The sequence below is a fragment of the Mandrillus leucophaeus genome, unplaced genomic scaffold (assembly GCF_000951045.1).
Source record: "Mandrillus leucophaeus isolate KB7577 unplaced genomic scaffold, Mleu.le_1.0 Scaffold298, whole genome shotgun sequence".
In the NCBI taxonomy this organism is placed as follows: domain Eukaryota; kingdom Metazoa; phylum Chordata; class Mammalia; order Primates; family Cercopithecidae; genus Mandrillus; species Mandrillus leucophaeus.
Genome location: NW_012103120.1, coordinates 3,044,123 through 3,069,098, shown reverse-complemented (window position 1 = coordinate 3,069,098; position 24,976 = coordinate 3,044,123). Strand labels below are relative to the sequence as shown.

At 35.3% G+C, this 24,976-nt stretch overlaps 1 protein-coding gene across 2 annotated transcripts in view; it reads right to left on the bottom strand.

Annotated features, from left to right (window-relative positions):
* The window catches only part of COG5 (component of oligomeric golgi complex 5), a 362,534-nt gene that overhangs the window by 146,430 nt on the left and 191,128 nt on the right, over nt 1-24,976 (bottom strand). For both annotated transcript variants that reach the window (XM_011986381.1, XM_011986382.1), the window contains exons 8-10: nt 17,501-17,666; nt 7,373-7,485; nt 7,097-7,174 (exon numbers count right to left, since the gene is read on the bottom strand). In XM_011986381.1, the coding sequence (XP_011841771.1) occupies nt 7,097-7,174; nt 7,373-7,485; nt 17,501-17,666 (357 nt within the window). The remainder of the gene's footprint in view (nt 1-7,096; nt 7,175-7,372; nt 7,486-17,500; nt 17,667-24,976) is intronic.

Sequence of the window (24,976 nt, the reverse complement as noted above, 5' to 3'; positions counted from 1 at the left end):
AATTACTGTTAAGAAAGAAGACCTTTAAGATTTGGCTTTCCAAATGCTAAAAGCTATACTTACTCTTATGTAAACCATTTTAGACCACTTTTAACATATTTTAGGGATCTGGGCAGATTACTATAAAATATAACACATAAAGATTGTTAAATAATGAGCGCAGCAGGACAGTTTCTTTCTCCTACAGACGAAGTCTGAGAACGTTAACTAATGAAAATTTTTTTCACAAGCATAGGTTTAAAAAATCTACAGGAAAACACAAATTTAAAAAATGAGTTTCCATGACACACGTATTAGAATAGCTGATCTCCAGAACACTGACAAATCCAAATACTGGCAAGGATGGGGAACAAAAAGAACTCTCTTTCTTTATTAATGGGAATAGAAAATGATACAGCAACTTTCAAAAACAGTTTGGCAGTTTCTTACTAAGCTAAATATAGTCTAACAATACAGTCAGCAAGCGCAACTCTTATGTATTTACCCAAAAGAGATGAAAATGCAAAAGGTTGAGCAAGAGGTGAAAACCACACAATAATGTCTACAGTAGCTTTATTCATAATTGGCAAAAACTGGAAGCAACCAAAGCATCTTTCAATAAATGAATAAACTGAGATGTATCTAAGCAATGGAATATTGTTCGGTGATTAGAAGAAATAAACTACTAAACTAAAAAACGCCATAGAAGGAACCTTAAATGCATATTGCTAAGTGGAAGAAGGCATTCAGAAAAGGCAACTTACTGTATAATTCCAATTACATGACATTTTGAAAAAGGCAAAAACTATGAAGACAGTAAAAAGATCAGTGGTTGCAGAAGTCTAGAAGGGCAGCAGGTAGGAATGAATAGGTAGAACAGAATTTTTAGGGAAGTGAAACTAGTAAAACCATTCTGATACTGAAATGGTGGATGCATGACATACATTTGCATAAAGCATTGTGCATAGTGGTATATTTGTTACAACTGATAAGTCACTATTGTTACATTATCAACTGAAGTCCACAGCTTACACATTAGAGTTTGCTCTTAGCATGGTATAGTTCCATGGTTCTTGCATAATGCATAACATTGTACTTTCAGCTCAATATTTTGTAAATCTAAAGCTGCCCTAAAATAAAAATTAATTTTAAAACAACTCTAGATATTAAACTATGACAAAAGGACAATAACTATGAAAATTATTTAACAAAGGAAAATGTAAAATAAAAGTTTTTTGGGGTAGAAATAAAACAAGCTGGTAAGAAGAAATACAGAAATTTCATCATAGCTTACAGTGAATTACAGAGGCATTGAAACCAAATGGTTTGAAAACAAAGAAATCTGGAAAATACATTCTTAATTTTCCTACTTGATATGAAATTAATAATGTAACTGTTTATAATCCATTTTCTAAGCCAAAGAAAAAATATCTATTAATTTAGCTTTCAGTGAATTTCAAATACAGACTACTGCTTGTACAAATTTTAGCCAAGTGTGGTGGTGCAAACCTGTAGTCACAGCTATTTGGGAGGCTGAGGCAGGAGGATCACTTCAGCCCAGGAGTTTGAAACCAGCCTGGGCAATACAGTGAGACCCTGACTCATCATAAATAAAACAAAATAATAAAACAAGTAATTAAAAATTTTATTTTCTCAAAGGCAGCTTTTGAATAAAAAAAGAAAAAAAAATCAGTAATTTTTTTTTTAAATCTGTTATAAACAGATTCCAATGTAGAAAAGATACTTGCTAATAATGACTGCCCTAAGGAGAAAAAGTATTAATTTCTGAACAAATACTATAAAAAGCATATGACGTAATTCTGATATTGTTTCATCCTGAACTATTTACACTGTTTTACTTCATTTTTAAAATAAATAAAATTTTATTCACAGGTATAAAATGCTAAGCCACTAAATTAGAAAGAATTTTCAATATCAGGATATATCCTTCTTAAATATCTTAAAACTGCAAAAACTTGTAGAGTAAGAACATTCTATTCATAACCTTTTCCTTGAAAAGAGGTTACAAAAAGAGATCTTGGTCCATATATCACTCTTCAGTGACTCAAAAGATATATCATTATCTACTCAAGTTTGAAATTTCCTGAAGAATATAAGGGTTGTTATTTAGGGTCCCCAAATCATTCTAAAAATCTTGAACTTTTTATAAAGGTTCTATTGCCAATGATAATTATCGTAACTAGAAAAATAATGTTCTTACTTGGTAGTTACATCCTTAGCAAAAATATATGTATTTGTTTACAGCTTTATAATAAAGATATATTTGAAGAAAAAGACTATTCAAAGAAATTGTACTAAATATTGAGAACTTTATGTGCTCTCTTTGCAACATATGACAAATATTTTCTTTTGAGTTTACTTTTCTCTTGCTCTGGAATTCCCAAGTACAGAGGAGGAAACGTCATTTCGGACTTTTCACAAAAGACTGATCTTTTCTATAGACAGGTACACTGAATTCCAAGAGAGACTAAATTTTTTTCATAAATATTGCCCTCAAAAAAATTTCAACTAAACTGGTAATTTCCATTAAAATTTATATATAAATAGTTATGTGTGTGTGGCATATGAATATATCCTTAAATAGCATGCGAATAATCTCTGAAAGAGCAATCTTTAATGGTTTTATTTTAATAAGAAGTTTTTTAAGTACATGAAATAGGTGAATAAAAAGCATACATCCCTATTCCTAACAATCCCTTTTAATCAGTAATGATTCATACGCATTTTCTTTCTCTCTTTCTCTCTCTCTCTCTTTCAGAAAGGGTCTCGCTTTGTTACTCAGGCTAGAGTACAGTGGTGCAATCTTAACTGACTATAACCTTGAACTCCCGGGCTCAAGCAATCCTCCTGCTTCAGTCTCCTGAATATCTGGAACTACAGGTGTACACTACCATGCCTAGCGAATTGTTTTAGTTTTTGTGGAGATGCTGTCTCCCTATGCTGCCCAGGCTGGTTTTGAACTCATGGCTTCAAAAGATTCTCTCGCCTTGGGATTACAGGCATGAGCCACTGTGCCTGGACTCATATGCATTTAAAATCTGGCCTACACAAGTTGTCAGTGTTCATTCACCTTAATAATTTATTGTTATCAAGAATTTATATGTGTTTTTATGTAGAAACTCTACCCAATGTAATAATAATACAAACCTAAGCCTCCTAAATAGCAGTATTATTTATTTTTGATATTTTCATTAGATTCTCCTGAGTACAGTTGGTTCGTTATAACTGTGCTTATGTTGTTAGTAGAATATTAAATTGTTCAAAAGGAATAAAAGTATGCAAAGTATTCGATAATAAAAGCTCGAAATGAGGCCACTGCACATAAACACTAAATAGATTCATTTTTGTAGAAAGACAGCCAAAATCAGAACAAACGAATGAAAACACGGCAAGTATAGGTGTTTGTCTGTAAATATGAAGGCCCAATATTAATTATTCCATCTAGTAATAAATGCAAAACATGAGTGACTATACACCTTGAAAAAAGCATCTCATTGTTTCTTTTACACAATTGAAAGCCAAGTAGAAAGCAGGGTAAAGTAAGCAGGTATGTACTGATATAAGTATATGTGCACAAAAGAGTTAATATAACAGGTCTGAGTAGCTATTGTCAGAAAATCCTGATTGCAAGGTTGGTATTTGGCTAGCATCTAGGAACTTAGATTTTGAGAAGGACCCCATGATTCTCTGTTAAGAGTTGTTCACTGTATCTAAACTGTTTGTGACAAACAATATGGTTTATACTGAACACTTGCTTTTCTACTGGGAGTCTAGAATTTCGGTATTTCTTTAGGCATTAACTAACCACTGATAAAACTCTGGACTCACAAGCTCAAGCTGAGTTTTCCTGGTAGACAGCACTTTTTGCATGATCTCATAACTTGCTGCTGGAAGAATCAAGGGGCTCATGTCTAACTCCAGTGGGAGAGGACTCTTTGGAAGCTTGCATCTGGTCTCCTCTAGACCTTGCCCTATGCATCCTTTTTCCCTTTGCTGATTTTGCTTCACATCCTTTAGCTGCCACAAATCATAGCCATGATGAGTACAACTATATGCTGGCGATGGCAGGGGTGACCTGCCTGGAGCAGCCACTGCCATGAGGCTGGCTGCAGTGGAGAGCCAGCAGGAGCCCCACCCACTTCTGAGTTGGAGGGGTGGGAGCCCTGTCCTCCTGGCTGTAGCTGCAGCCGCCCAGCCACAGCTGTGGACCCAGGCATCCCTGTGTTCTTGGGGACCTGGGAAGCTCCCTGCCTCCACAGGCTTGAAAGTGCCTGCTCCCACTGCCTGGCCTCTCCCTGCTCCCAGCATCTACTTTGATTTCACAGCACAATTGAGGCCAAGCCCAGGTGCAGTCACATCTTACCTGGGTGTGTGCATGCTTGGGGCAGCACACCAGCCCTCTGCCACCTTGGCCCCCTCCAGACTTTGGACACCAACGAGCATGGCAGGAAGGCAGAGGGAGTGTTGAGGGCAGCTCAGTGAGGGCCTGCAGATGTCCCTTGACATGAACAGCCTGCGTGTTGTGGACAACGGGTTGTTGGTGGCAGGAGGCAGAAAGGCTCCTGGGCAGAAATGGGGGAGTCCATGGTGAGGACCTACATTTAAGCCAGCAACCTGAAGCCCAGGGGCTGGACTGCCAGTTCTGCGGACTGGAGTGAGAACTTATGGTGCTTTTTCCAGGCCTGCCCATGGCCAACCATGGACCAATCAGCACACACTTCCTCCCTTTTGAAGCCCATAAAAACCCCCGACTCAGCCAGGCTCGGGCAGATGATAAGACTATCTGCCTGTGGATAGGAGCTACCCACTCTGGGTTTCCTCTCTACTGAGGGCTGCACAAATGATGGGATGACCTGCCAGCAGATACAAGCTAACCACTCTGGGTCTCCTCTCTGCTGAGGGCTACACAGATGTCAGGATGACCAGCTTGCAGATGGGTCCTACCCACTCCAGGTCTCCTCTCCACTGAGGACTGTACATACATCAAGATGACCTGCCTGTGGAAAGGACCTACCCATTCTGGGTCTCCTCTCCACTGAGGGCTGCACAGATGACAAGATGACCTACCAGCAGATACAAGCTAACCACTCTAGGTCTCCTCTGTGCTGAGTGCTGCACAGATGATAGGATGACCTGCCCACAGATATAAACTAACCACTCTGGTTCTCCTCTATGCTGAGGACTGTACGGATGTTGGGATGACCAGTCTGTGGATGGGACCCACCCACTTCAGATCTCTACACTGAGGGCTGCACAGACATCAGGATGGTCTGCATGTGGAAGGGAGCTACACACTGCAGGTCTCCTCTCCACTAAGAGCTGGACACTTGTGGAGATGACCTGCTTGCAGAAAGGAGCTGCCCACTTCGGGTGTCCTGACAACTGTTCTGCTACTCAGTGAAGTTCCTCTCTGCCTTGCTCACCTTCCAGTTGTCCACATACCTCATTCTTCTTGGATGTGGGACAAGAACTCAGGACCTGCCAAATGGCTGGACTAAAAAAGTTGTAACACAAACAGGGCTGAAACACGTCCCCACCACTCACCACGTTCTGGGGAACAGGAAGGAGAGAAGAGCTGTGGCCCTTTGGGGAACCCACACCTAGGAGCTCTCCGAGCCAGGGTTGTGACACTTTCTTTGGGATTCTGCAGTTTCTGGCATCTCTTGAGCTTCCAGGTGTCACGACATTCCCTTCATCTAGATGCGGGTGCCTGCAGCATAAGCCATGTGCAGTACATGATCCAGCTGCAGCCTCACATGGAGCTAGCACCTGTGCTGATACCTGGAGCTGCCTGCCCTGCCACAGCAGCCAGTGTGCCTGGCTGTGTGGTGGCCGGACCCCAAGCTTGTCACTCACATACCACTCGCCGCTCTGTGCCTGGCTCGTGTTTGTCAGTTGTGGGGTCTGGGCCGGTAGTACGAGCCAAGTGCAGTCTGCTAGGCCAAGTGGGCAGAACGAGCCCAGCGGGCAAGAGCAATACTCAGGCAGAAGGTACCACTGGTCACAGGAGTTTCTGGCTGGCGAAGTGATACCCTAAGGATCCTGTGACACTGGGTTCTATCGATCCTCCTAATAAATCATCAAACTTGAGGGATAGTCCTGGAGGGTCTCCACACAGTATACAAAATATTTAATATTGTGGACTTACAAAGGAAATTACCTATACCATAACACTGGAAACTCAGGGAACGTTTTTCTTTGGGCTATTGGAGATTAGGATTTAACGATCGGTAGAATCATTATCCTATTAATCATTATCAAAAAAAATCAATATAATGAAAAAAATGTAGAATCAGGCATTCCTATGCATGGAAAGAATTCTTATGGCCCATGAGGCTAGCAGATTGGTGGATGACAGAAAGATCTCAGAATATGGAAAATGAATACAGCAAAGTACTTTATGGGAAAAATCAACAACCTTCAGTAAACACATTATAACAACTTCTATTTAAACATCTTATTTACCAAAAATTTTCAACTTATTCTCCAGTGGAAATTTTAAAGCACTTACAAGCTGTCATTTATATAACAAAAAAATGAGAAATCAGTATATATATTACAGAAATTAATCTATAAATAATACTAAAGATAGCAGCTACTCCATAAACAAACACGATTACATTTATTTTCGCTTATTTATTTATTTTTGAGACGGAGTTTCACTCTGTCACCCAGGCTGGAGTGCAGGGGTGCGATCTCAGCTTACTGCAACCTCTGCCTCCTGGGTTGAAGCAATTCTCCTGCCTCAGCCTCCCGAGTAGCTGGGACTACAGGTGTACGCTACCATGCCCGGCTAATTTTTGTATTTTTATTAGAGACAGAGTTTCACCGTATTGGCCAGGCTGGTCTTGAACTTCTCACCTCGTGTTCCACCCACCTTGGCCTCCCAAAGTGCTGGGATTACAGGTGTGAGCCACCGCGCCCAGCCTCACAATTACATTTATATTGCAAGGAACATTTATAGTTGTCAAGAAATACACTTATCTATTGCCATTTCATATGTAGCCACTCTGTAAGGTAGTAACACAAATGATGCTGACTCATATATTCCTGTTTTATACAAGAAAGATATAAAAATGTGTTCATTTAAACATACCTTAACTATTTCTTCAATGAAACAAATATGAGAAACAGGATCTCTCTTCTTGGCCAATACTTTTTGTAGATGTTGTACCTTAAATGAAACAAATGTAAAGCTTAGGCAATAGAAAAAGCAAGAAAAGGGAAATGGCGACCTTTAGGTACATTATAATCAGCTAGTGGAGGTATTTTGAATGCTCATCAATTTAAAAAACCTGCCCAAGGTCACAGAACTTGGAATAACCAGGAGTTAATCCATATTAATGTTCTTTCCACTCCTTCAAATATTTACCTGTCCACAAACAGCATAAATATGATCCATAAGTTTCTCCATATTTGTCCAGAGTGAAGCACGCAAAGCTGCAGTATTTCCTGGGGTTGGCATGGTAGATCGTCCAGGTCCCCCTGGTTACAAGTGAGAAAGTACTATGAAAAATAAAGTTTTCCAAAGGCAAATATATATATACATACACACACATATATATATGTTATTATGAAAACCATACATAAGCTAAAAAATGAGAAGTTCCTTCTTTAGAAGGAACTAAAATTATTTCCTGTCTCATAGGAAATAATTTCTTACGAGTAAGAATCTTAACCTTTTATGCTTAAGAAAGGGAAGCGACACATATCCAGAAAGGATAAAATGGAAATTGATGAAAATGGTTTCCTACAAGAGGTGTGAGAATGGTGGGAAATGAAATAGGTGAAAGGTACAAGGATGGAGGTGAGTCTTCCTCTGTTTCCTACCGCTCTCATGCCCCTTGCAAGAAACCATCTTCACTAATTTCCCATTTATCCTGTGTATGTACATGTGTGTGTGTATGTGTGTGTTGTATCCCCTTTCTTAAAAATAAAAAACTCTAAAACAATAAAAACAAATACAGGAACAAATAAAGTATGTGTGTGTTGTGCCCCCTCTTTCATTAAAAAAAAAAAAAAAAAAAAAACTGAATATAAACAAATACCGAAACAAATACAACTAACTATATATCAAACTGAAAACATAACCACGCAGGAGGAAAACAATTTTAATTCATGGAATTTTTACTTATAGAACACTGACTTCAGTAAGATACATTTACACACAAAAAATTGCAACGAAATATTGAACTTTATTAAATAGATTTTTGCTGGATGTGGTATTGAAGTAGTAATCCTGAAACTAGTTTAGGTATATTTTGGAACAGAGCAAAATAAGGTTCTCAGTGTAAACAGAATAAAGACACAAATATGTAATGGGGATTAGACGTATTTCCCAACTCTATCCACTGGAAAGTCAGAGAGACAATGGTTCCTCAAGAGTAATAAGTATACCTAGTATCCAAATTTTGATTTCTAAGACCATTCTCCAATAAAAACAAAGCAGGATTCAGTGGAAAAAAGAGTGATTTCATCTTTGGAGCAGTGAAAATACAAGGTGAATGTGACAGATATTGTGCCAGTGAGCAATAAAGTGTTTGAAGACAAATGAAATTTTTCAAAAGGATACATCAAGTTGACTGGAAGGGGCTTCCACAACACAAATTTCAGATAATTTGGCCATCCAAAATAATACTGATGGTAATAAATTATAAAACAATGATTAAAAAATAATTCATGAGTATATAGTGAAACTCAAATGTTTATAAAGGATGGAAATGCTCTTTATAAAAGAATATCAGCTAATAAACGCAGAAAGAATGACAGAATTAGAAAAAAAAATCACCATTTTGCAACTACTAGTTGCAAAATTAATTAAGAGAAAGAGTATCAGTGGATACCAAAACACTAAGTGAAATGTTATTGGCCGAGCATGGTGACTCATGCCTGTAATCCCAGCACTTTGGGAGGCTGAGGTGGGCAGATCACTTGAAGTCAGGATTCGAAACCAGCCTGACCAACATGGAGAAACCCATCTCTACTAAAAATACAGAATTAGCCAGGCATGGTATCACATGCCTGTAATTCTAGCTACTCGGGAGGCTGAGGCAGGAAACTGCTTGAACCCAGGAGGCGGAGGTTGCAGTGAGCCGAGATCATATAATTGCACTCCAGCCTGGGCAACAAGAGCAAAACCCCATCTCAAAAAAAAAATGTTATCGAGAACAAGATATTCATCACATAGTCTCAAAGTATGCACCTATAAATTACTAATTACAAAGAAAAGAGCATAGTATTACAAAGACCAATCTGGCATATGCCAATTTAATGGAGTGATCTAATTCAGCATCAGCAGCAATGAAACAAACTGAAATAATTTTGTTGTTTCCTGATATGATGTAATAGGAAGTACACAACATCATCTTACCAATGGTATGTTTACCCTGAAGCTAATCATGAAGAAAATACCACATGAATCCAGACAAATTCAGATTATGAGGCTCTCCAAAAAATGTTAATACCATTAAAAAAAAAAAAAAAGAAAGAAAAAGGCAGTGGTGCTGCTTTTTATTAAAGAGACAAGACAGCCAACAGAAAAGCATGATCCCTGATTGGTTTCACTGGTTTCAGTCAGGTGAAACCAACTTACACAAACAACATTTTGGGGAACAATACAATTTTGAGTATGAACTGCACCTTAAATAATATTAATGTATTAATACTAACTTTTTAGAGAGTGAGACTGTCTAAGAATGTTCTTGTATATAACACATACAGGAATCTATATGTAAAGGTTTGAAAAGTTTCAACAAAAAAATAGAAATTTTAATCCCAAATTGAAAGGCATACATTTCACTCCAAACTAACGTTAAATACCAGGCAGTAGAAGAGCTCATCATTGGTTAGTCAGTCTATATCCCTGCTTTTATGGAGGACAAGATCAAGAAAACCAGAGGCACTGTGTGTGTAAACTACCCAACTCTAGTTTTTCAACAATTCAGAAAAGAATTGCATGTACCTTTAGCAAATAAACGCAGTTATTTCTTTAGTCTGATAATAGTAGCAAGCAATAAAATAATCTATGAGAAAGATGTTGGCTTAAAAATATAGATAATACCTGTTTGAAATCTGCATCTAATGAAGTTTTAGAATATTTGCAGTGCTATGCAAAGACTATTAAGGGAAGGTATACAGGAAATGGATAATACTGTAACAATCTGCAGCTGTTCTCACATGTTATATAAAGAATGAACTCATAACAGTCAGAAAAGGGTATGTAGTGTCTTTATGAATACTAAAAAATACAGGTCAAATTCCTGGAATATGTATGACTTGGTTTTATGAAACCCTTCAACCTATTATTCTTTTAAATACAAGCAGAAATACAAGATATTGCCATTACCAGTTAGCTTTAATAGACTCAAGAAACAAAATAGTCCCTTAAGTTTTATTTAACTGATAAAAGAAACTAAGAGATCCTCATAGATACAATACTTGAAAAATGATTTCTAGTTAGTGATGGTGGAATAAAATCATTTTATTATTCTCTTCCCTTGAATGCCAATGAAAAGAAAATCAAACAAAAGATTGAAAATGTCAACCTCAAAGAAACAAAACTTCAAACTGGAGATTATGAAGCATGCATGCCAGTTGCTGTAGATAAGTCAAAATGAAGAAGGAACCAGAAAGATGACACCATAGATCATTAGGAAGAAGTAAATTGCTCTTAAAATCAATTGTAAGAATTTGCACAAGCTATCTAAGGATTCTCTTGATTACAGCTGAGATCTACAGATATGGACAGGCCAGGGAATATTCAACATTGCAAAATGAAAAAAAAAAAAAAGCTGAAGGAAAATCACAAGGAATTGATATTTATGTTGTTTAAGAATTAGCCCCTGAGTGTGGGGAGACTACTGGAGGTAAAGTGAGATGAAGAAAAAAAATACTGCGAATGCTAGGATTCAACACAGAAATGGCTTAAACAGCTTTACTGGAAGCCATACTAAGCTTCTTCTGAATGATACAAATTTTGAGAACAGATGTGCTCCCAAGGTAAAAAGAAGTAACAAACGGGTCAATGGTTATTGTAGACAACAAACCTAAATTAAATTGCAGAGTGCTTCAGGTATCTCTCTTCAGCCATGCCTATACCATTCTTCAATGAATAGCTAGCAGTTTTCAATGATGAATAATCATCAGAAACAAAGCAAGAACGGACTTAACATAGACACTGGGGAGGGTGGCAGGAAGGAGGAAGAAAGGAATATAAGCTAGAAGCAATGATAAACATAGATCACCAAAGAAACAACAGAAAGGGGTACTCAGTTTTCCACTGCCTCAAAGTAATTACTGGAATACTCACTGGAAAAATATTATAGAAATTAGGATCATATTAGAAAAAACAAAAAGTTATAATAAATGAGAGTGAAAACACAGTAACACATGTAAAATAGGCAAGAGGAAATAATACAAAATGAAGTAAAATGCAAAGATACTGGAAGCAAAGTGAAAAAACTCCAAGCAAATATTAAGAGAATCAGACTTCCACATCCATGACACTCTCTCTCCCACATTATGCCCAGCACCAAGTGCAAGAAGATACTAGACATGGAAAACAAAGAATATCTGATATATGCATAAAGTTCCTGAAAAGAACAAATGGAACAGAAAAACATTCAATATACAGTGGAAGAAAACTTTTCTATAAAAGGGAACATACTTTAACTCACACACACACACACACACACACACACACACACAGAAAACATGACACAGAGCATTAAACTCTGAGACACATGCTAAAGAAGTCACTCAACTTCAAAGATAAAGGAAAATCCATTTGGACAGTCAAGAAAAAGCAAGTCAACTAGTGGGGGATAAAAATCTGATTAGTCTCATAATTCTCTAATATAACACTAAAACCCAGCAGTTGGTAAAGCAATGTCTGATGGTAGATGGGACCCTTCATTTTCCTTTCATATGAAGGGACTTCAGCTAAAGTAACTTTCTTACCTTCCTTCCCTACCTCTTATCCAACTCTCTCCATGTGAAGAGGAGTGAGTGAAGAGTGAATCTGAATAAGAAACTGAGCATCACTGGCTCAGTCCCTTCATTCCTCTGTTGTGGAAGCTTTGTATATATAAAAGGTGCATTCTGACCAACATTCTACCAGTGGTAAGTATAGTGGGAAAGGCTAAATTGGGAAATAAGTTTAATTTTGAGGTGATATATTAAAAAATCCATTTGGTTATAAATCAAAGCCATGCTTTTCGGTGCATTTTTTTCAACAGTAATAAAACTAACATTACAATTGTCATGTTTTTGTCTCCTACATTTGTGTCTCATTTTCCAGTTCGGGGGGGAAGAAAAACATTATTTATTGGGACACAAACAGCTACAAAATTCCAAGGGAAAGTGTAAATAAAAATTTATACCTGGCCAAATCATTTAAGCATAAAAGCAAAACACACCACCAACTATGTAAGGACTCAAGAGAGCACAGTACCTGTGAAACATTTTTGAAAAATCAACTAGATTACGATATCCAGCCAAGGGAGAGATAAGTATAGAAATGGAGAGGTCTAGTACAACCTCTATGGAAAATAGTACGGAGATTTCTCAAAGACCTAAAGTACATCTACCATTCGATCCAGCAGTCCCACTACTGGGTATCTACCCAAGGGAAAATAAGTCATATATCAAAAAGACAACTACATGTGTATGTTTATCACAACGTAACTCACAATTGCAAAGATAGGGAACCAATCTAAGTGTTCATAAAACGATGAGTGGGTAAAGAAACTGTCATATATATATACACACACACACACATATATATACACACACACACATATACACACACACACACATATATACATACACACACACCATGGAATACTACTTAGCCATAAAAAAGAATGAAATAATATATTTTGCAGCAACTTGGATGGAACAAGTGGCCATTATTCTAAGTGAAGTAACTCAGGAGTGGAAAACTGAATACCATATGTTCTCACTTACAAGTGGGAGCTAAGCTATCGGTACAAAAAGGGTGCTATAATGGACATTGGAGACTCAGAATGGGAGAGTGGGAGGGATGTGAGGGCTAAAAAACAACATATTGGTACAATGTACATGACTTGGGTGACCATGCACTAAAATCTTAGACTTCACCACTATACAATTCATCCATGTAACCAAAACCCACTTGTACTCCTAAAGCTATTGAAAAAAAGAGAAAAGAAATGCAGAGGTCATATTAAAAGAACCAGAGATTAAAATCATTTAAAAATAGAAGAACATGTAAAAAATATTAATCATTCAAAAATAACATAACAAACAACAGGCAAATGAGGATGGGGGGGTAGGGAAAAGTTTAGGTATGCCTATCTCCCACATTTAGTAGTAAAGACTCAACAGACTTAGTAACAAATGATTTCAATTTCTTAATTTTTTTGTAATCTTTCATTCATTACTTTCAAATTTAGAAGTATCAATTAGGATCTAGTATTTCCTATGAAGAAGCATTAATTGGAAATTCACTAAGTCCTTGATGCCACATAAATTTCTAATTATTTTGTTGAACGAAAATAAAATACTTTTTATTTTAAAAAGTATACTTCTAAAACTGGTAAGGCTAAACTATGGTGCTTAAGTTCACACACATGAATGATAAAACTATAAACAGAAAAACACAGGAAGTTATCAATATAAAAGTGAGGATAACGGTTACATACGGGAGAGAGAGGGATTGGTTGTGATTGGTAAAGAGGTTTCTGGATGGCTGGTTTAGCCTAGGAAGTGTTCACCTTATAATAATTCATTAAGCTACATGTTTCATTTACGGTTTTTTTGTGTAAGTTTTACTTTATAATAAAAAGATATTTTTAAAAAGCATGTATCTTAAAATTCCATTTATGCCTCTCCATTTATCCTTCTATAGCATAAAATGCACAGATAAATGTATGGACTACTGTTCACTGTATAGTAACAACCACAGTATCTATCTGGGTGATGAAATTTGGATATACTGTGTTGTCTACTTTGCTTCATTATCATCTTTCTTCATTGTTTGACTTTCTTAACATTTATGTTTTATTGTTAAATATTTCAGGCATACAAAAAAGCATATAGAATAATGTTATGAACACTAACCACCAAACTTTAAGAAATACAACATTAAATAAAGTGAAGTTTCCTTGTCCTCTCCTTTGCTAGTCTCATTTCCCTTGCTGTCTCATCAGATGTAATGGTATCGGGTTTTGTAGTTTGTTTTTAAGAGATAGAGTCTTGCTATGTTGCTCAGGCTGGATTCGAACTCCTGGGCTCAAGTGATCCTTCCGCCTCAGCATCCCAAGTAGCTGGGATTACAGGCATGTGCCACCATGCCCAGCATTGGTATCTTAAAATTGTTGATCATTGTTCCAATGCACGTATTTACACTGTTAGTACATATGTGCACATGCAAAAACAATTTAATATAGTCTGTCATGTTCTTAGGCTTTAAATCGGTATCATGCTGTATATATGTTTCTGTAACTTTTTCATGTACTGTTTTTGACCATTATCTATATCGGGAAATTTGTTAATTTAAACGCTGTGTATTAATCCCCTTAATAAACTAGTTTATCCATTGCTTGTACTTTTTCACTATTTGTAAACAATGAGGTAACTAAAATTCTTTTTTTTTTTTTTTTTTTAGATGGAGTCTTGCTCTGTTGCCCAGGCTTCAGTGCAGTGGCACTATCTTGGCTCACTGCAACCTCTGCCTCCTGGGTTCAAGCGATTCTCCTGCTTCAGCCTCCTGAGTAGCTGGGATTACAGGCATGTGCCACCATGCCCAGCTAATTTTTCTGTATTTTTAGTAGAGAGGGGGTTTTACCATGTTGGCCAGGCTGGTCTCAAACTCTTGACCTCAAGTTGATCCACCCACTTTGGCCTCCCAAAGTGCTGGGATTACAGGCATGAGCCACCATGCCAGCCAGGTAACAAAAATTCTTATATATACGTGCCAGAGTTTCTTGCAGTATATTCTTAGAAAGTATAATATAAGGTGAACACATTTTCCACCTTAGAGATAAAATTGAGTAAAGTGGATTTTATTCTCCTTGCATAGTTTACAACAGTTTCTGCTCTTGTCCAGAACTTAGTTCTTAGATTTTGCCAATCTGATGATTAATTTGTATTTCCTTAATAACTGTTTCATCCTGCAAAAAGAGGCTGAGCATCTTCTCACATGTTTATTGGATGTGTTCTTCTGTGACCTGCCTATTCATATTTTTGATCCATTTTTTTCTCTTGGGTTGTTTACCTTTTTCTTATTGAGTTATAGGCTTTTTATTTTTTATCCTTAAAATTGTATTATTTATACTCACGTGTGTGTGTGTGTGTGTATTTTTTCTCTTCTTAGGAAGTCTCAGATTGAAATTGAGATCATGCACCATCACACTCATGAATGCCACTGTCAATTTCCTGTGTAGTGGTTCTGTTAGATCCTCATCAGCTGTGAGCCATTCACTCTCAGAAACATACACTGACAGAATCCTATTATGTATTTTTAAAATTTTGAAATAATCTTACATTTATAAAAAATTTGTAAGTATTGTAAAAAAAATTTTTCCCTGAACAACTTGTAAGTTACTGACACGATGCCCATCATTCTTGAATATTTTAATGTGTATTTCCAACAAACAAGGACATTCTCCTACATAACTTCAATATAAACAAGATCAGGAAACTAACATTAATACTGTCTATAAAACATTTTAAAATATAAAATAATTGTGATTACTCTTTTAAAGAAAATAATAAAGAATTGATGCTTAAGGTTTCTGTGTTAAATCATGGTATCCACTTGTCAAGGCATAGTAATAAGGCAGCTTTAAAACTCTTTATTCTTTCAACAAAAGAGGCATACATTAGGATTGACAGCATGTGAATAACTGCTTTCATTTTTTTCCCCATTCTTGACAACACAAGGGGGAATGAGATTAAACTGCTCCTGGAAATTTAAACATTATATCAAACTTTCTGAGAATAACTGCTGGGAAAAGCTAAGAGTAAAATCTCCTTTGGCAAGTTCTTTTCAAAGATATCCTTCCAGAATAGTTCCAATACAAACCGATTCAGAGGCTAGGGCTAACCTTTAAAAATCTCTTTAAGACCTAAGATTCTTTTATCTCTTTTTGTTTAGTACAACTTAAAAGTTATATATATTGAGTATTAAGGTCACATATATATAGCAAATATAAAAATAATAATAGGCCAGGCATGGTGGCTCATGCCTGTAATCCCAATACTTTGGGAGGCCAAGGAAAGGAGGACTGCTTGAGGCCAGGAGTTCAAGACCAACTGGGGCAACATAGCAAAACTCCATCTATATTTTTTTAATAAAAAATTAAAAATCTAAAAAAAATAAAAATAAATAGCCACTGTTTTTTACTATTAACTATGGATCCAGAACTCTTATTAATTCCATATGAGTTATTCCATCAACCCTGTGATAGATCAGAGTGCCTTCAACAGAAAAATGGAAGGAGAAAAAGCAGAAACATTAACTACAGATAACATTTCGGGGAATTTTCCTGAAGACTGAAGAAATAAAATGCAGGTAGTAGAGCTGAAGAAATACATTAAGATATATTTATTTAATTGATTTTAAGCAAAAGGAGATACAATAACACAACTGTATGTGAAGGGAAAGAGATGCAAAGAAAGAAATATTGTCAATCTGGTGGAAAGAAGGCATCTGCTAAAGCAATACCTTGCAGTGATGAGATCTAATACAACTGCAAGTGCTTGGTCTTTGCTGAGAGAAAGCATAGTTCATTCCTACCAACAGGAACGAAGAATGAATATAAGGGGAGAAACGGAGACACGGAGTAGCAGCAAGTAAGAGAGGGTAGATATAATCTGTGGTCTTTTCTATCTTCTTTTATGGAGAAGGGTATGTATATGTAAGTATCACCAGCTATGTCAGCTATGTGTTGGTAGGAAAAGGTTTACAGACTCCTAATGAAGCGCTACTCCTCTCTACCGTGAATTTACCATCCTTTAACAGTTTTCTTTAGACTTTAATATAGTTGTAATGTTCCCAAGGATTTTATCAGTTTCTATCTCCACAGTTAGTCATTATTTTTCCTGGGTACCAGAATTATCATAAAGAAAAGTCCAGAAAGCTAAAGTAGAGATGGCATTCCTTAAAAAACATTTTCTGTCTCAATAAGAAGTACATGGAAGGATAAGGATTTTAGAAGAAAAATGTGTTCCTTGCCTTTTTTTTTTTTTTTTTTTGCATCTGTTTCCTCTCAACTAAATGATGCTACAGTTTATAGATCTTTATCTAGAAGTTCTGAATATACCAATTGGCCAGTTCAAATCACTGATTAGACAAAAACGATATAAATAAATTCTGAAACATAATTTCTTCTCTCATTTTCTGTCTACTAAAAAATGAGTCATTAGATTGCTTTGAAACATGAGTGTTTCACATACTTTTCAAAGGACTTCTCAGTTATAAATAAATAAAGAAGCTAAATATAAACCACATCCATACCTCTCACAGCTGACTGGGAAGGCTGAGTCAAAACTTTTATGTCTAATGCACTGTTGATATTTTCTTCTAAAGTAGCACAATATCCATCCACAACGCTGGTAATAGTATCCTTCAAAGTTCCAAGATTATAGAAAACCTGAAGAGCTGTTCCGACTTGAGTTGGATTCTTAAAAAAGGTGGGGTGGGGTGGAAACAGATATAAATAGGAAAACAAATAAAACCAATACATATATACAATTTTAAGTGGTACTTGAGCAGTCCTATCATATTTAAATACTACCATATTTTAAAATTATCAAAGACAAGAAAAAACACAATTTGAAGTGAAGATTATTTTTAATCATTATTTATTTCATAAAAAACAAAGTTAAATATGATGTATATTATTTTCCCCCTTACCATTTTTGTCCTCCTTTAAAAAATAACAAGAAGTTCAAAAGTCTGTTGTATAATATTCAAGCTTATTTAAAATCTACCACCAATCCCTATAAAAATCATACTAGAAATAACATTTGTTATTTCTACATGTGTTTAAACAATAAGTGAATTCTGTGGAGGTGATTGAGAGCTGAACCATGCAGACTTATTCATTACATTTCATTGATCCATTCAATCATTCTAACTACAAATATTTACACGTGCCTACTGTGTATCTGAAATAGCTCTGAGTGCTGGAAAAACAGTAGTGAAACAAAACCAATTAAGTTCCTGTCTTCATGGAACTTATATTTATTGAAAAATGTACAAAACATAAATAAAACAGAATAACAGGTAGATTTGGCTTAAAGAAAATAACAGGAAACATGGCTGGCGAATAACAATACTCATTTGAGGTTTTTTTTTTAATTAAACAAGAAAAAGAACCAAATGGATATTATTTCAAATTAAAATGTTCTAATAAAAAAGCTTAATTTAATATGGTCATAATAGTACTTAATTCTATGGTGTAAATTCTCTTTTAATGTATGCCAACAAAAAAAATAAGCTATTTCATAAAAAATTACTAACTGAAAACAAGGGGCATAGCATTTGCTTTTACTGTTATTTCCATTTTTTTCCCTTTCTCCCAAGACTGTTTTATCTTTAAACTTTTTAGTAGAGACCAAAAATCAAAATGAGGCAGCTGTAAAGAAATTTCCCATATCATTATTTAAGTGTATGTATATCCAAGAAAGCACTGCTGCAGCAATATCAAAGAACACTTTCACCTCATAAAACTAGAATACAGATATACTTTAAAACTATATTTATTGCCTTTACTATTATCAGAGGATCTGAAAAGCATAGCTTCTCCACACACAGTACAGTTTCAGTGTTATCAGCTGAATGTACATTGTAAGATGCATACAACAACTAAAAAACACTTAAATTTTTCACTTAAAACACCCAGCTAAAATAAACCACTCTTCAAAATTCTCCACTCCAAAAATTACTAACTTCCAACTTCTGAAAATATGTGTGAAAAGGTTACTTCTAAAAACTATTGGTGTTATTTTAATGTAATAGTGTATTATATTACATATACAGCTCATCATTAAAGAAGTATATATTATAGCACTATTTATAATACTTACAATTTACAATATTTATAATAATTCTAGAAGTAATTTTAAAGTTGTCAATTAACATGATCACTTTTTCAATTAATGGCACTCATATTTATAGCTTAATACATAGATTATGCTAGTTACAAAACTGCAATTATCTGAACTAAAATTCTTTAAGTAACATACATACAGAGGAGTCTGCTAATTATGTAAGCACAGCTTTATTATCACAAAGTGAACACATTATCACCTAGATCATGAAGCTAAATATTATCAGCACCTGTGGATCTTGTGTAGCTCCCCAAACTGCACTGTTCCAAATATTATCCCTATCATTACTTCTAACACCAAAAATTTATTTTGTTTTTGAATTTCAAATAAATGGAATTATACAGTATGTGTTATCTTGTGGCTTGTCCCTATCTTGTGGCTTGTCCCTTTTACTCTACACATTTTTTGTGAAATTCGTCCATGTGGTTGGATGCAGCAGTAGTTGATTCATTTCTTACTGCTGTACAGCATTCCACTGTAGTAATTTGCTTTAGTTTATCCATCCTACTGTTGATAAATAATTGGCTTACTTCTACTTTTAGGTATTTTAACGTATGCTGCCATGAACATTCTGTACACCTCTATTAGTGAACATATATACATATGCATTTTTGCAGGCAAGAGTAGAATTGCTAAATCATATTAGTATACTTAGAGTTTGTAGATACTGCCAATTTTACAAAGCCATTGCAGCAATTTACACTCCCACCAGCGATATATGAAAATTGTGAATGCCCCACAAATTTTCCAAAAATTCAAATGATCATTCCTTTAATTTTGGCTATTATTTGGAGTGAGTACTATGATTTTAATTTGTATTTCTATGATGACTAAAAAACTTAATACTTCTTACATGGTAATTATCCATTTGGATATCTTCTTTTGTGAGGAGCTTATTCATATCTTTTGCCCATTTTTTTAACTAGTTGTTTTTTGTCATTTACATATAAAGTTGTTGATATATTTTGGATACAACCACTTTGATAATTATATGTACTGCAAATATGTTCTCCCATTCTTAATGAAGTATTTTAAGGGAGACAAATTCCTAATTTGAATATAGCCCATTGTATCAATCTTGATCTCTACGGTTTAGCACTTTTGGTATTGTTTGAAAAGTGGTCCCCACCCCACATTCATAAAGATATCTTTCATTCATAAAGTTATTCTCCTGAAACTCTATTGGTTTATCTTTCATGCTCAGAAATACAATCCACCTGGAATTAATTTCTATATAATGTGAAATAGGAGTCAAGATTAGTGTTTTTCCACATGAATACCCAATTGATCAAAAAAAGAGCAAATAAAAATAACCTGCACTCCCCAAAAGCCACCTTTGCAATAAACCAAGTTTCTAAATATGTGTGTGAGTTTCTGGACTTACAAATCTCTACCATTTCTCTATCCTTACAATTCACCTATCTAAATTATTGTAGCTTTAAATATCAGATTTGGCAATCCTCTGCCTCTGTTCTTCAATTTGATATAGGCTCTTCTTGATATATGACACTTCCACATAAATTTCAAAATTGGCTTGACAAATGTCCTTTTTAAAAGAAAGTTTGGAGGTATTGTCTGATATTGCATTAACTCTATAGATAGAAATAACAGATATCTTTGTAACATTGAGCTACTCTCAATACCATGAATATGGTATCTCTTTTCATTTACTTAGGTCTTTAACTTCTCTTAATGTTTTATAGATAGTGTTCTGTGAAAACGTCTTATATATTTTTAGTTTAAATTATTTACATTATTTTTTATATAATTGGTATGTTTTTAAATTTTTTGTAAACAATTTGTATATTGTTTTGATTTTTCTATCTATATAACCAAGGTATTTCTGAATAACTTTTATTTCTCCCTTCCCATTCTCCTCTATCTCATCGCTTTTCTTATTACTTTGGCTAAGATCTGCAGCATTGCACTGAGTAGAAGTAGTAAGACTGGTATTTTTGCATGATCCCTAATATCAAATGGAAAGCCTTGAATATTTCACCAACAAGATTTTTAGAAATGCCCTTTATCAGATTAAAGATACTGGCTTGCTAAGAGTATTTTTATTCATGAATTGATTTTGAATGTTATTAACTATGTATTGAGATAATAATTTTCCTCCTTTACTGGAGAAATTATATTTCTGGAATAAAGCCATCTTGGTCATAATACACTATCAGTTTTAGATCTCTGTGGCTTATATTTACTAACTCTTTGCTTAGTATTTTTGTAGAGATTTTAAAGGAAGACAGCTAGTAATTTTACTTCCTTACAATATTCTCATTTTGATATTAACGTTATCCTGGCCTCATAAAATGAGCAAGTAAATACGTTTGGTCCCTCTTTCTTAATTCTTGGATACAGTTGATGTAACACTGGTTTATTTATTCCTTAAATGTTTGGAAGAATTGCCCCAGTGAAGCTGTCTGGCTTTGGAGTTTTCTCCAAGGAAAGGTTTAATAATAAATTCAATTTTGTTAATAGACAAAGAACTAGATAGATTTTATAATTTTCCTGGTGTTATTTTTGATAAGTCGTCTTCCAGAAATTTGTCAATTTCATGTAAATTTTCAAATCAATTGGTGTAAACTCATACTTTTGTCTTAACATCTTTTTAGTTTTTGTTGGGTCTGTTATTAGATCACCTTTTTCATTCTTGATAGTGGTAATTTGTACCTCTTTTTCCCGTCTCCTCATCAGTCTTCTTGGTACTTATCAATTTAATTTGTTAATCTTGTTAAGTAACTAAATTTTGGCTTCTATTGGATTCTGTATTGCATTACCAGTTTTTTGTTATTCTTATTTCACAGACTTTGGAGCCAGACCTAAATCAGGATCCAAACTCTACCACTTAGCAGTCAAACACAACAAAAAAAGAAAATTTCAGGCCAATATCCCTGATGAACATCGATGTGAAAATCCTCAATAAAATACTGGCAAACCGAATCCAGCAGCACATGAAAAAGCTTATCCACCATGATCAAGTTGGCTTCATCCCTGGGATATAAGGCTGGTTCCACATACATAAATCAATAAACGTAATCCATCACATAAATAGAACCAATGACAAAAACCACGTTATCTCAATAGACGCAGAAAAGGCCTTCAACAAAATTAAATACCCCTTCATGCTAAAAATACTCAATAAATTAGGTACTTATGAAACATCTCAAAATAATAAGAGCTATTTATGACAAACCCACAGACAGCCAATTATCATGGCAAAAGCTGAAAACATTCCCCTTGAAAATCAGCACAAGATAAGGATGCCCTCTCTCATCACTCCTATTCAACATAGTATTGGAAGTTCTGGCCAGGACAATCAGGCAAGAGAAAGAAATAACAGGTATTCAAATAGGAAAAGAGGAAGTCAAATTGTCTCTGTTTGTAGATGACATGATTATGTATTTAGAAAACCCCATCGTCTCAGCCCAAAATCTCCTTAAGCTGATAAGCAACTTCAGCAAAGTCTCAGGATACAAAATCTACGTGCAAAAATCACAAGCATTCCTATAAACCAATAATAGAGAGCCAAATCATGAATGAACTCCCATTCACAATTGCTACAAAGAAATACCTAGGAATCCAACTTACAAGGGAGGTGAAGGACTTCTTCAAGGGGAACTACAAACCAATGCTCAACGAAATAAGAGAGGACACAAACAAATGGAAGAACATTTCATGCTCATGGATAGGAAGAATCAATATCATGAAAATGGTCATACTGCCCAAAGTAATTTATATATTCAATGCTATCCCCATTAAGCTACCATTTACTTTCTTCACAGAATTAGAAAAAAACTACTTTAAATTTCATATGGAACCAAAACAGAGCCCATATAGCCAAGATAATCTTAAGCAAAAAGAATAAAGCTGGAGGCATCACACTACCTGACTTCAAACTATACTACAAGGCTACAGTAACCAAAACAGCATAGTACTGGTACCAAAACAGATATATAGACTAATGGAACAGAACAGAGGCCTCAGAAATAATGCCACACATCTACAGCCATCTGATCTTTGACAAACCTGACAAAAACAAGCAATGGGGAAAGGATTCCCTATTTAATAAATGGTGCTGGGAAAACTGGTTACCCATATGCAGAAAACTGAAACTGGACCCCTTACTTACACCTTATACTAAAATTAACTCAAGATGGATTAAAGACTTAAATGTAAAACCTAACACCATAAAAACCCTAGAAGAAAACGTAGGCAATACCATTCAGGACCTAGGCATGGGCAAAGACTTCACAACTCAAACACCAAAAGCAATGGCCACAAAAGCCAAAATTGACAAATGGGATCTAATTAAACTATGGAGCTTCTGCACAGCAAAAGAAACTATCATCGGAGTGAACAGGCAACCAACAGAATAGGAGAACATTTTTGCCATCTATCCAGGGCTGACAAAGGGCTAATATCCAGAATCTACAAAGAACTTAAACAAATTTACAAGAAAAAAACGAATAACTCCATCAAAAAGTTGGCAAAGGACATGAACAGATACTTCTCAAAAGAAGACGTTTATGTGGCCAACAAACATATGAGAAAAAGCTCATCATCACTGATCATTAGAAAAATGCAAATCAAAACCACAGTGACATACCATCTCATGCTTGTTAGGACAGCGATCATTAAAAAGTCAGGAAACAACAGATGCTGGAGAAGATGTGGAGAAATAGGAACACTTTTACACTGTTGGTGGGAATGTAAATCAGTTCAACCATTGTGGAAGACAATGTGGTGATTCCTCAAGGATCTAGAACCAGAAACATCATTTGACCCAGCAATCTCATTACTGGGTATATACCCAAAGGGTTATACATCATTCTACTATAAAGGCACATGCATACACATGTTTACTGTAACACTGTTCACAATAGCAAAGACTTGGAACCAACCCAAATGCCCATTAATGATAGACTGGATAAAGAAAATGGGGCACACATACACATGGAATACTATACAGCCACAAAAAGGATGAGTTCATGTCCTCCGCAGGAACATGGATGAAACTGGAAACCATCATTCTCAGCAAACTAACATAGGAACAGAAAACCAAACACCACATGTCCTCACTCATAAGTGGGAAGTGAACAATGAGAACACATGGACACAGAAGTGGGAAGTGAACAATGAGAACACATGGACACAGAGAGAGGAATATCACACACCAGGGCCTGTCGAGGGTCAGGGGCTAGGGGAGGGATGTCATTAGGAGAAATACCTAATGTAGATGACAGGTTGATGGGTGCAGCAAACCACCATGGCAGGTGTATACCTATGTAACAAACCTGCACATTATGCATATGTATCCCAGAAATTAAAGTATAATAAAAAAAGAAATTAAAAGTAAAAAAGTTAAGATAAAACATTTGCATATAAAAACACCCATATTTGTAGCATCAATAACATATTAAGGTAAATATTTATAGCAAATATCAAAGAATGGTATGAACATATATGCATCTTTGATAAAGAGTTTACCAGAATGCATCAGTAAAAATTCTGACTCCAGTAGATTAAGAATTCAACGATACAAGCAATTGACAAAGCTTATGGAGTGGGTTCTATGTGCCAGACATTGTACAAGGAACAGGGAGCACAAAGAGAAGTAACTTTCCCTGACTTCAGGGAACTTTCAGACCAATAAACATAAACAGAGAATTAACCAAGTTTTTTTAATTTTCATCACTCAATAGAATCATACAAATTTGAAAATTAATTACACATCCAAAAATGCAGGACCTAGTTACATAAACTCTGGTATGACCAAATGCTTGATATTATTTAGAGAATAGTGCTATGTTTTGGAAAAGCTTGGACGATATAAGATATCTCCATGTAATAATAATAAGGATAAAAATAATACAAA